General features: G+C 43.2%; 1 protein-coding gene and 1 long non-coding RNA gene across 2 annotated transcripts; both read left to right on the top strand.

Moving 5' to 3' along the window:
• The first annotated feature begins 5,675 nt into the window (after positions 1-5,675).
• On the top strand, positions 5,676-7,291 carry LOC117830471 (deleted in malignant brain tumors 1 protein-like). Its single transcript, XM_034708610.1, has 4 exons — positions 5,676-5,874; positions 5,975-6,289; positions 6,749-7,067; positions 7,147-7,291. The coding sequence occupies exons 1-4, from the start codon at positions 5,676-5,678 to the stop codon at positions 7,289-7,291; spliced, it is 978 nt and encodes a 325-aa protein (XP_034564501.1).
• A 221-nt stretch (positions 7,292-7,512) lies between these two features.
• On the top strand, positions 7,513-8,408 carry LOC117829715. Its single transcript, XR_004634677.1, has 3 exons — positions 7,513-7,639; positions 7,869-8,044; positions 8,197-8,408. It is a non-coding gene; the product is annotated as an uncharacterized LOC117829715 (long non-coding RNA).
• Positions 8,409-11,901: the final 3,493 nt, after the last annotated feature.

Below are 11,901 nucleotides of genomic sequence, written 5' to 3' on the forward strand. Positions count from 1 at the left end.
CAGGGGTGTACAAAGTCTTCAGCACCTGTACATAAATAACATCTTTGTCAGCTTCTCTCAACTTTCAGAGAAATTTGATCTCCCTCGTTGCCACTTCTTTCACTATCTACAGGTGAGAGACTTTATCAGAAAGAGGTTTCCCAATTTTCCATCCTGCCCACCTGAGACTCACCTTGACCACATCATAACCCTGTGTCTAAAATCTCAAAGAAGGAGGATTGCTAAAATATATGAATATAGTATTTCCATTAATTCCCCGTCTCTAGATATCATTAAACAACGCTGGGAAGGGGAGCTTGGTTTCGGCATTGGGGATGATGTTTGGGACACAGCCCTTAAAAATGTACACTGTTCATCTATATGTGCGCGTCACAGTCTGATCCAGTTCAAAGTCCTGCATCGTCTTCATTACTGTAACTCTGCCCTGGCTAAACTGTACCCTAACATAGACCCTCACTGCTATCGATGCAAAATAGTGCCTGCAACCCTTTACCACATGTTTTGGGGATGCTCAGAATTAGATCAATTTTGGTCCTCCTTCTTTGATTTGTTCTCTAAAATATTCCCCTCTGCCCCCTCACTGCTATCTTTGGTGTATCCCCAGCAAACATAACCACAACTACCAAACAGAGAAAAGCTCTTGCATTCTCTTCCCTATTAGCACAACGGTTGATATTGCTGAACTGGAAGAACGCTGCTCCACCCACCCACACTCATCTCATCCGTAATATAATGTCCAATCTTCAGCTGGAAAAGATCCGATACAGTGTAAATGGCGCCCTCCAGAACTTCCATAGCACTTGGGATGGTTTCATGAACTTTGTCAAGGATCTTGATGGGCTGCAGTTGGACTGATTAACATCCAGCAGATTTGGTACACTGTTAAAATACTTTGACTGGCAACACTTAACCTATGTGTGCAACCGGAAGCCCCCCCCCCCCCCCCCCCCCCCCCGTGTGTGTGTGTGTGCGTGTGTGTGTGTGTGTTTTTTGTTTTGTTTGCTTTTGTTATTTTTTTCTAACATTTTAAGGTTTCTGTTGTTGGTTTAGTGGTGCCTGGTACGTTCCACCAGCACCCTTGATGTTCCTTTCTAGTCTAATTTTGACTATATTATATTTGTGTCTATATTTAACATCTTATCCTCGATTTTTATGAATGTATGTCCATGTAAAATCAATAAAAATATATAAAAAAAAAAAAAACACATGCTGATGAATCTCTCATAGACATTGTTTTGTAATCACTGTTCATTTTTGCTGCCACGTGTTTGTGACATATTGTTTTTGTTTCCATTATTTTGTTGTTTGATGCTACTCATCGTTTATTTGCTCAGATACTTTGTTTATTTTGCAACTTTCATTTTATATTTTAATAATTGGCTACTATTGCATCTTTGTTTTATGGATAATGTGTGATTTTAAATAATTGTTTTTCTTTTTCTTTGGTTTTATTATTGTGTGGACCACAAGAAGACTAGAAACCACACTGTGGAAGCTAATGGGGATCCAAATAGAGAATAAAGAATAAAGGACACCTAAACCAAGGTCCTGGAGTGTCCCGCACAGAGCCCAGATCTAAATCCTATGGAGACTCTGTGGCGGGTGCTAAAAGTGAATGTCCATGCTGAGAAACCATGTACTGTGGACCAGCTGAAACAATTTGCTTTTGGAGAATGAGCCAAATCCCTCCAGAGACATGTGCTGACCTTGTAAAGAACTACTTGAAGAGGTTGTTGTCAGGTGTGGCTCAGAAAGGGTGAACTATTGACTACTAATGACCAGGGGCTAACAATTTTGGCCTAAACTGTAAGTTTACCCCCCTTCACAAGAGCAACATGTTGAGCTCTCGTGCTGAGCCTGCGAGTCCTGCCTTCAGGCTGGAAACAAGCCTGCTGCAGCACTGCTTTCACAATCACACTCACCTCCATGATTGAGACGGGTCTTCAGTGAAGCAAGGTGACTTCATGATGAGCAGCACTTTGTTTTGGTCCTGGTGAACACTGTGTGAACATGCAGCTCATCATTGAAGCCAGAAATCCTCAGTTTTGTTGTTTGTTTGTGTTCAAAGAAACCGAGGGCTGCTTTACATGACTTATGGAAATAAAGGGCAGAGGAATAGAAGACACAGACACTTTTTGGTTTGTAAGTAAATTAATCCCTTTTTTGTCATTCCACATGTAAACAACCCCCAGTGATTTGCATCCCTTGCATGTCTCCTGTGTTGTGTATCGGTGAACGCTTCACTTAATGACAGTCAACCTTTGTGCTTCGTGGTGTCAGCAGCATGGTCGGGCCAGAGACGTGCAAGAATGTTTTCTGTGAGTAAATCTTTAAATGAAATGACAGAACAATCAGATGTGTCAGTGTTTAGTTAGACTGGATTCAGAAAACTGTTGTTTGTTGAGGCGAGACTTAATATCCGTTCTGGTGTTTTTGCTGCTCTGCTGTACGGCTGTTTCGTGACGCTGTCTTCGTTTGCCTCTTTACACTGCCTGTAAGCTGCTTGCCTGCCTGCCCGCCCGCCTTCTACACGTCTTGGTGCAGGAGCCCTGATTGTAAGCCCTGATGTTTGTCCAGTGTGGGAACCTTAGCTGTTGGGTCGCTGACGCAGTCTGATTTAGTAGTCTAATTAATTGATCTTATTTTCCTGTTTGCTGTCCATTATAGAGTTTTGGCTCTGAGTGATTTAGTTATTGTGTGTTTTTCAGTTCTATTAACTGTTTTCTTTTGTTTCTCTCTCTTCCAGTGGCTGAGAGTCTGGTGGTGGTGCTGGTGATGTGGGTGGTGGTTCCCTCCTTTCTTTGTGTGCTGGGTGCCCCATTTGAGTTATTCCACAAGAGTGTGTGTAGGTTCCTCACGTGTGTTTGGGGTGTTTTCAATTTGATTTTCCTCACTGGGATCCCTCTCCTCGATCCATCGCACCTGGTGAGCCTTAGCCACATCCCCTCTATCACCCCCATTTTTATGAATGGATGTTTTTGTCTTTGTTTCCTTATGTTACAGAGTAATTTTAATAATATAATATAATAATAATTGTTTTATCGTGAACCACGCCTCAAGATCCTCTGTATGTATATGTTGAACCAGTGCACAATTTATCTGTTTAAATTTTCTTTCATACTTCCCTGGGTGAAATTCCCAGGGTGGCTTTGCCCCAAATAGTGACCTACCCTTGTACTGCCACACCTGTGAGTGCATGTAGAGCCTGCTGCAGCACTGCTTTCACAGACACACTCACCTCCATGATTGAGGCCTTCAGTGAAGCAAGGCGACTTCATGATCAGCAGCACTTTGTTTTGGTCCTGGTGAACACTGTGTGAACATGCAGCTCATCATTGAAGCATGAAACCCTCAGTTTTGGTATTTGTTTGTGTACAAAGAAACTGAGGGCTGCTTTACATGACTTATGGAAATAAAGGGCAGAGGAAACGAAGACAGACACTTTTTGGTTTGCATGTAAACAACCTCCACTGATTTGCATCCCTTGCGTGTCTCCTGTGTAATATATCCCTAAGAGCTTCAATTAATGACAGTCAACCTTTGTGCTTCGTGGTGTCAGCAGCATGGTCGGGCCAGAGACGTGCAAGAGTGTTTTCTGTGAGTAAATCTTTAAATGAAATGACAGAACAATCAGATGTGTCAGTGTTTTGTTAGACTGGATTCCTGGTTAACATTCAGAATAGTATAAATGTGTCTGCTGTAGAAAGAGTCCTCTTGAACTTGTTTTATGTGGACACTAAATCCACACAACTTCACCTTCAGTGTAGCTTAAAGAAACATTCTGTAGACTTTAATATGAAAGTCCTGTTTGGAAATGTGTGCTTGTATCTCGCTCTGTTCCACATGCTTCCTTCCTTGAATTTTGGCAGCTGTCGAGAGGGAGATAACTAAACGCTCTTTTGAGACTTTATCATCAGATTTACTGTAAAATGATGTAACATGAGAGTGGTCTCTAGCTGCACAGGTAAGACCCAGCCTATCTCAAAGAATAGAACCTGTATTTAAAGCTGATCTAAATGCTCTGCAGTCTGGTACAGAGGTCTGAGAGACTACAGAGTTAACAAACAGGGTAGGTCCACAGCTAGGGATTGTATAAAACCACTTTAAGGTTTGTATACAAAGTACCCATGAGTCTTGAGGATTTGGTTCTGAGTTATTAAGACTCAGTCCACACAAACAGATGTTCTTAAATACTGATTTTTTTTTTCATCTATGTTAAGAGAAAAAAAAAAGTCCCCTCCACACTAGTGGTGTATTTGAGTGTTTCTCTGTCCACCCGACACGGGTGAAAACACCTGCATAAGACTGTCAGGTTTATTTATAATTTAATTTCCTTTAGGTGCATTTCATCCAAGAGTTCCGGGGTCTTTTAGCCCCCAGAACTACTTTACCCTGAACTAAAAGGTTCCTGATCCCCATTGTTGTCTGTGAGTCGACCGCGGGCTGAAGTCCCGGGTAGATTGTGCAAATCAGGCCAGTGAAATATGGAGGGAAAAAAAGTAAATGCACTACACCACCAGACCAGTAGAGGGCAGTAAAACAAAGACGAAAGACATCATAGAAGCAGACAGACAGGCAGGTATCATTATAGGATTTTGCAGTCTGGTGCCAGAGAAACCACCTCCAGCTCAATGCAGGAAAGACCAATAAACTGGACTTGTCAGACAACCGCAAGAAGGGACAAAGCAGACTCTTCTGCTCAGGAGACTCAGGTCTTTTGGTGTGGAGGGGGCTCTTCTGAAGTCCTTCTTTGACTCTGTGGTGGCATCAGCCATCTTCTTTGGAGTGGTCTGCTGGGGAAGTATCATCTCTGCTGCTGACAGGAAGAAGCTGAACAGACTGGTGAAGAAGGCCAGCTCTGTCCTGGGCTGCCCGCTGGACCCTGTGGAGGTGGTGGCTGACAGGAGGATGATAGCAAAGCTATCTTCTCGGATGGACAACACGTCACACCCCCTCCAGGAGACCAGAACAACACTAAGTAGCTCATTCAGTGACAGACTTCTTCACCCGCGGTGTCTCACGGAGAGATACAGCAGGTCTTTTATTCCTGCAGTGGTCAGACTATATAACCCATAATATACCAATATACAATAACAACCACAACACAGGCCAGTCGAGACTGTGTCATCAGTCCATCACATCAGACACCATATAGAACTCTGAAAACTCTGTTTTTAGTGACCACAAACACAGTTCATGTGCAGACACAAGGGCGCAAGTTGATCTAAACTGTTTACTCCAGCCCTCTCACAGAGTTCTGGACAGGACTCTCTGTCTGTTGTTTCCCACTCCTATTAAGACTCTGTTCCAGCTCATGCACAATGACAGGAACATGAAGGATTTCAAAGTTATCTCTTTCTGGTTCACTGCATGTCACTCCCCATTCTCTCTCTCTTCAGCTGTCCTATCTCATCTAGGCAACCCCCAAAATTCACACACACACACACACACACACACACACACACACACACACACACACACACACACACACACACACACACACACACACACACACACACACACACACTAACCCCCCCATGTATGACTTGTCTCCTGAAGGTGTGCCTATCAGATTGACTGGTGTCGGGTCTGGTCAGTGTAAAGGGAGAGTAGAAATCTTTCATGAAAGGACCTGGGGAACAGTCTGCGGTGACGGATGGGACCTGAACGATGCCATGGTGGTGTGCAGACAGTTGGGCTGTGGTACAGCACTGAGCGCCCCTCTGTCGGCCCACTTTGGTGAAGGAAGCGGACCGATCTGGCTTGATGACGTTGCCTGTTCAGGAAGAGAGAGTTCTTTAACGGACTGTGGACACGGTGAATTCGGCCAACATGACTGTGATCACAGTGATGACGCTGGTGTGGTCTGTTCCGGTGAGACAATAGTAGAGCACATATCATTTAAAGCTGATACTTGTATTTGCTTTTAAAAACCCTTCACCTGGTCGATACTTGATTGATGCTTTGATTCTAGGCGATGACATCAGGTTAGCTGGGTCCAGGTCTACTCGATGCTCTGGAAGGGTTGAAATCTACCATGACCAGACCTGGGGAACAGTCTGTGATGACAGCTGGGACCTGAATGATGCAAACTTGGTGTGCAGACAGTTGGGCTGCGGCACAGCACTGAGTGCCCCTCGGTGGGCCCACTTTGGTGCAGGAAGCGGACCGATCTGGCTCGATGACGTTGCCTGTTCAAGAGAAGAGAGTTCTTTTTCTGACTGTGGACACGGTGGATTCGGCCAACATGACTGTGATCACAGTGACGACGCCGGTGTGGTCTGTTCAGGTGAGAACACTTTTTGATGACGTGTCGATGATCCCCCTCTGATCACAGCTGAGCGAGTTTCACACGAAGCACCTCAGTCCAGTTCAGTTGTATTTATCAAGATAAGCTTTGTGCTTGTTTTCTCTTTGTCATGAACAGAACCAAAGATGGAGGATGGTTTGTAGATGTTGTTGTAAAAGTGACGCTGAATAACCTGAGCAATGATAACTTCAGGGCTTCAGACAGTGTTGCTTTAAGAAGTCGTCATCAAGGGCTTTAGTCTCAGAAGAAGGAGACACTCATTTGCTTCGATGATAATTAAACGTAACCAAGCAATAACCTCCATGTTTATTTGGTTCTCTTGTGTATTACAAACTCTATCAAAGTCAAAGCAGTAGGAAAACCGACATCTTAAAATGTGAAACTGCTTTAAAATCGAACTGCATTGTATGACCTGCTTTTCATTTTGTCTGTACCCAGCTGCCTCTGCACCAAATGTGGCGCCAACTGGAACAGCATCTCAGTCAACAACATATAGTTATCTGTCACCAAGATTAGGAAGACTGTTAGTTGCTAATGCTTCATTAGCAATTGATGGGAATAAAAATCCAGAGCATTATGATGGCTCCTGCACCCATACATCACATGCATACACCCACTGGTGGAGTTTGCTCCTGCCAGCTGTTTACAGGATCACACACATCAGCATCACCAACAGAATGCTCTTTACTCAACGCATCAATGATGCTCAGATCCTCATCGGTACTTCCACAGAGAACAACGGCAACAACAACCCAAGGTAACACTGGAGAGTGTTGTTTACATATTATCAGTAAAACTAGCCGTTATAGTCCTTTAATATCTCTGTCCTTTACCAGATGTGACGGTGTATACGGCATCAACCCTGGAGCTACAAGAACTTTCAACTGTGGAGGAATGATCGGTCAGATGGTCACTGTGAATCTCAAAGGATCAAATAGTGCGTTGTCAATGTGTGAGTTGGAAGTGTATGGAGGTAAGTGACTCAGAACTTGTCCCAATCCAGGAGCTGCAGGCTTGGAGGGCTGCAGCCCCTAGATTGGGATGAAGTTCAGTTTGCTTGTTGCCCGTCTTAACTGTTGCATCTCCAAACCAAATCTGCTGTCGCTCATTTCCAGAAATGGCTGCTCCGTCCTTCAGCGCCGTGGTGATGGGTAGGAGCGTAGCAGTGGTGGAGAAGAAGCTGTGTTGTTCTGATGCTCTGTTCTACTGCAGAGACTTCTACTGGGACCTGCTCAGCATACGCAGTGAGGAGGAGCAGAGGGAGGTGGAGGAGGTGCTAAAGAGCGTCTCCTTCCCCCTCACTGAGCGTGTTTGGTTGGGCCTGCGCAGGTAACAGGACCGTTTCACAAAGGGTGAAGGATGTTCCTCATATTAGTTGTGTTCCTTGGACTATCATTTATTCATGGTATTTAATAAAATGTCTTTATGTTGCTGTCACGATTAAAATCACATCAAATACAGATTGAAAGTGCTTGAGCTCTGCTCAGGCTTGTATGAAAACCTGGTTCCAGTAGCTCTCATGCCACTTTAAAGCTCAGATGTCAAGGCCTCATTTTAGGGACTTGATGGGTGACACCTGGTTCTGGATGTCTGGTGATTCCATGGATTTCAACGACTTGAAGACTCAGTCCACCTGGGACAACACCAGTCCATGTGGTGCCATGGACAGCAGCGATGGCTTCCACTGGGGGGATCGTCCATGTGGAGAGCACCTTAATTTCGTCTGTTTGAAAGGTGAAGGTTCAGCCTTTGTTGTATTCAGACTGTACTTGAAGAGGGTCTGATGGTCTCTGTAGAACAAGGGGGTCAGGTGTAGTAGGAGTGTTTTTAATGAATCAGAATCCTCAGAGTTAGTTGACTTTTCACCTCTTCTTCTGTCTTCACAGACATCCAGAGAGACAACGAGAGATTGGAGTTCTACAGCAGCAGCAGACCATAAACGCAGCACCAAGAGAAAATCACTCTGCTGGACCGTACAACGACCTTTACTGATACGTCAATAATACACCTTCTTCTTTTTGACCTTTTGAAGGTCATAACTTTCTGTGATCATATAAAATGTGATAAAGTACGTCACATACAGAAACCATATAGTTTTGCTGTGGTGTAGCATAGGTTGATCTTGCCTTCAACACAAGCTGTGTCTTCAGTTTAGGATGGTGCGCCCCCCATATAACGGCAGGGAAAACACTGTCCGGTATCAGGCTGTATTCTAATGATGCGTTCACACCAAATGCGAATGATCGCTCGAATAAAGACGCTAGTATGTTTTGTGTTTACTCCCTCAATTCGTGCGTCACAATCGCGTGTAAACGAGTGCTCAAGACGCGAATATGTGCGAGAGGGAGGGGGGCTCCCATGCCGCAGCAGTCTGTTGTTATCAAACAAGGTTGAGCTTGACATTGAATGGGGAAGCTGGTTATGCTAAAGGTGGCAGAGCTAACTTCCTACTACAATTGATAGCTGGTTTCAAGTGACTGACAAAGTTTTTCACAACTCAGCAGATAATCCTCCTCACTCTCTGTCCTCACAGTGAGCTCCTGTTTATACCTGATCCCATAAAAACAGGTAGAGTCACAGAGTTCAGGAAGCTGCTCAGAGATAGAATCAAAGTGTCCCATATATTACAGATGAGTGAATCTCAGCTGGTCCATACGTCACACCTCGCATTACCGGGCGATCTGCATGCTGATTGGCTATCGCGTTGCGATGGAGTTGCTGGAGTTCAGATATTTCAACTTTCGTGAATCATTCGCGCGAATGAAATAAATATAAAATTGCATATTGTTCGGTTCATAGGGTGTATTGAACAGTGACCACTGTATCGAAAGGTTCAATGCAGATACACCTATTGTTGCACCCCTAATATATATATATATATATATATTTCCAAATCAGAGATCCAAATTAATATTCAAAAGTTCATCAGAATTCCTCCTGCTATCACCAAGCTATATATTAGTTGTCTGCTATTGGACATACACTTATCCATCTAGATCATATGTCATCATAACATCCTTCACTAAGTTGTCAGTAATCCATGCTCAAAGGTATCCTTGTCTGTTATTCATCTATTTTGTCTGTTATGCATGTAATCTGTTCATTATCTGTCATTATTATAATCTACTATTAATCATGTTGTTGAAATAAAACTTCATGTATCATCGTTGTCTGTATATTCACTTCAAAAGCAGATGGGCCAATGTGTTTGTCAAGAACTTAATTTAATGGTAATGAGACTGATTTAAATGATTCAACTAATCCGTTTGATTATAGAGGTAATTAAGTGTGATTAGTTCCTCTGATAGAGGTGGTGCCACAAGGTTTATACGAGGAAAAAGTCAATATTATTTTCATATTTGAATAACTGACATTACACAGGGTCCAGGTGTGGCGCAGAATATCCTCCATTCTCTCTATGTCATCAAGTGAAACATCTGTCTGTCATCCTACATCTGTAAAGAAATGTGGCAGGTGAGAAAGGGACAGATTTTCAAATGACTCTACACCATCACACTCAACACGGGCTCCCCACAGGGATGTGTCCTGAGCCCCCTGCTGTACACACTCCTCACATACATGACTGCTCTGCAAGGTACCCGAGCAATCACATAGGGAAGTTTGCAGATGACTGTGGTTGGACTGATCTCCAACAACAAGTCTTTGTACAGGCAGGAGGTGTAGGATCTTGAGGTCTTATGCAGATCTAACAATCTCAGCATCAGTGTGGGGATGACTAAGGAGAAGGTGGTGGATTTTAGGAAGAGAGGCCGCACCCCTCATCATCCCCTCTACCTTACATCAGAGGCGCAGCTGTGGAGACGGTGTCAACCTTCAAATACCTGGGCCTGCACATCTCCAATGACCTCACGTGGTCCACCAACACAGGCAGCACCATAAAGAAGGCCCACCAACGCCTGTACTCTCTGAGGAGGCTGAAGGGGGCTGGCCTCAGCCCTGCTGTCCTGACTTCTTTTTACCAGTGTGTGGTGGAGAGCACACTGACAGCATCCATCACTGTCTGGTATGGGAACTGCTCTGTTGCTGACAGGAAGGCTCTGCAGGGAGTGATCAAATCTGCTCCAAAAACTACAAACAGCAGCCTCCCTTCCCTGGAGGACATATATGTCAGCAGGTGCAGAGGCAGGGCGTCGCACATCACGGAGGACCCTAGCCATCCAGCACACAGACTGTTCACCCCCCTTCCCCTCAGGCAGAAGGCTGCACAGCCTAAAAGCCAGAACAACAAGGCTAAGGTGTAACTTCTTTCCAGAAGCTGTGAGACTTGTAAACTCTCTTTAGGTCTGTTCTCTGCACTTTACCACTGTGACTGCATGCACACATTACTGCACTTTCTCACTGTATTATTTGTGTTTGTTATTCATCAGTGAAAGCAGATATGTATTGTGTATTGTATTTATAGGTCTTTGTTTTTCTGAACTGAGTTGTTAATGTATTCTATTTTTATTAACCAGGATAAATATTATTGTTATTGACATTGTATTGTTTGTTCAGAGTTACTTTTATTCTTAAATAAATAAAATGTGTAAAATATAAATCTTTATCCCACTTTTCTTGAAGTTTATGAATATTGTGATTGGTGGTGGAGCTGACTGCAATACAAGGGGCACCAGCTAAAATTTTAGCCTAGGGCACCAAAGTGGTTTGGGCCGGCTCTGGATGGGAGACAGCCTGGGAATACCAGGAGCTGAAAGCTTTTTACTTCTCTTTACAGACAGCAGAGGGCGCTGCAGTTATTACAATATAAACAAAGCTAAGACACTCCAATAAAATATATTTTCTAATTCTAAAACATTTACATTTTATTGATTTAAGAGGCTATAGTAAAAATGGAATCAAGCTCTTGATTCACTTTCACTACATCTAACTAGAAATCTTTGTTACTCAGAACAAGATGACCTTAAAACAATAAAATATGATCTGACTTGTCACGTTTAAGGAAAGACTTGAGGACCAAAGTACAGATTTTAGGGAAAAAAAGTTTTAATAAACTAAAAGTACCAACAAAAAGTCCAAGAATAAATCCAAATAAAACACAGGGCTCACAAGAAAAGAACCAGAGAACACAGGTTAGACCAGGGGTGTCCAAACTTTTTTTCAAAGAGGGCCACATATGATGTTGTCAGAATACCTCAGGGCCAGTGGCTCCTACTGAGACTTAGGAATCCCAAAAGTTATATATGAAATATTCATTTAATAACAATCATTTAAAAATTTGTCTCAATAAATCAGTAACTAGATAGTCCTCAGTTCTCTACAAGCCATGTACACATGAGCAAACATTATCTTCTTCTGGAGGAAAACGTTTCTCATTAGGGTCGGGCAATGTGGGAAAAGTATTGTATCATTATTTCCCTATGGCAGGATCATGATCTAGATTTCATCACACTTCTTTTTTATGTGGTTTTTAAGACCTTTCTGACAAGCAGGCAACATTTTAAGAACAAAATAATTATTTTCCTGAGTTCTGAACATTTTTGATGCACCAAATTTTGCCTTTTCTGCACAATTTCATAATTTGATCATGTCTTGTGTCCTCTTTTGTGTCTTCTGAAGTTTTAGTGTTCATC

Source organism: Notolabrus celidotus, chromosome 18 (assembly GCF_009762535.1).
Source record: "Notolabrus celidotus isolate fNotCel1 chromosome 18, fNotCel1.pri, whole genome shotgun sequence".
Taxonomy (NCBI): domain Eukaryota; kingdom Metazoa; phylum Chordata; class Actinopteri; order Labriformes; family Labridae; genus Notolabrus; species Notolabrus celidotus.

Excerpts from the sequence above, each read along its gene's own strand:
- LOC117830471 (XM_034708610.1), top strand. The coding sequence starts at position 5,676 with ATGGTGGTGTGCAGACAGTTGGGCTGTGGTACAGCACTGAGCGCCCCT. Across the intron at positions 5,875-5,974 it reads CGCTGGTGTGGTCTGTTCCG|GCGATGACATCAGGTTAGCT; the intron begins GTGAGACAATAG and ends CTTTGATTCTAG. Across the intron at positions 7,068-7,146 it reads AACGGCAACAACAACCCAAG|ATGTGACGGTGTATACGGCA; the intron begins GTAACACTGGAG and ends GTCCTTTACCAG.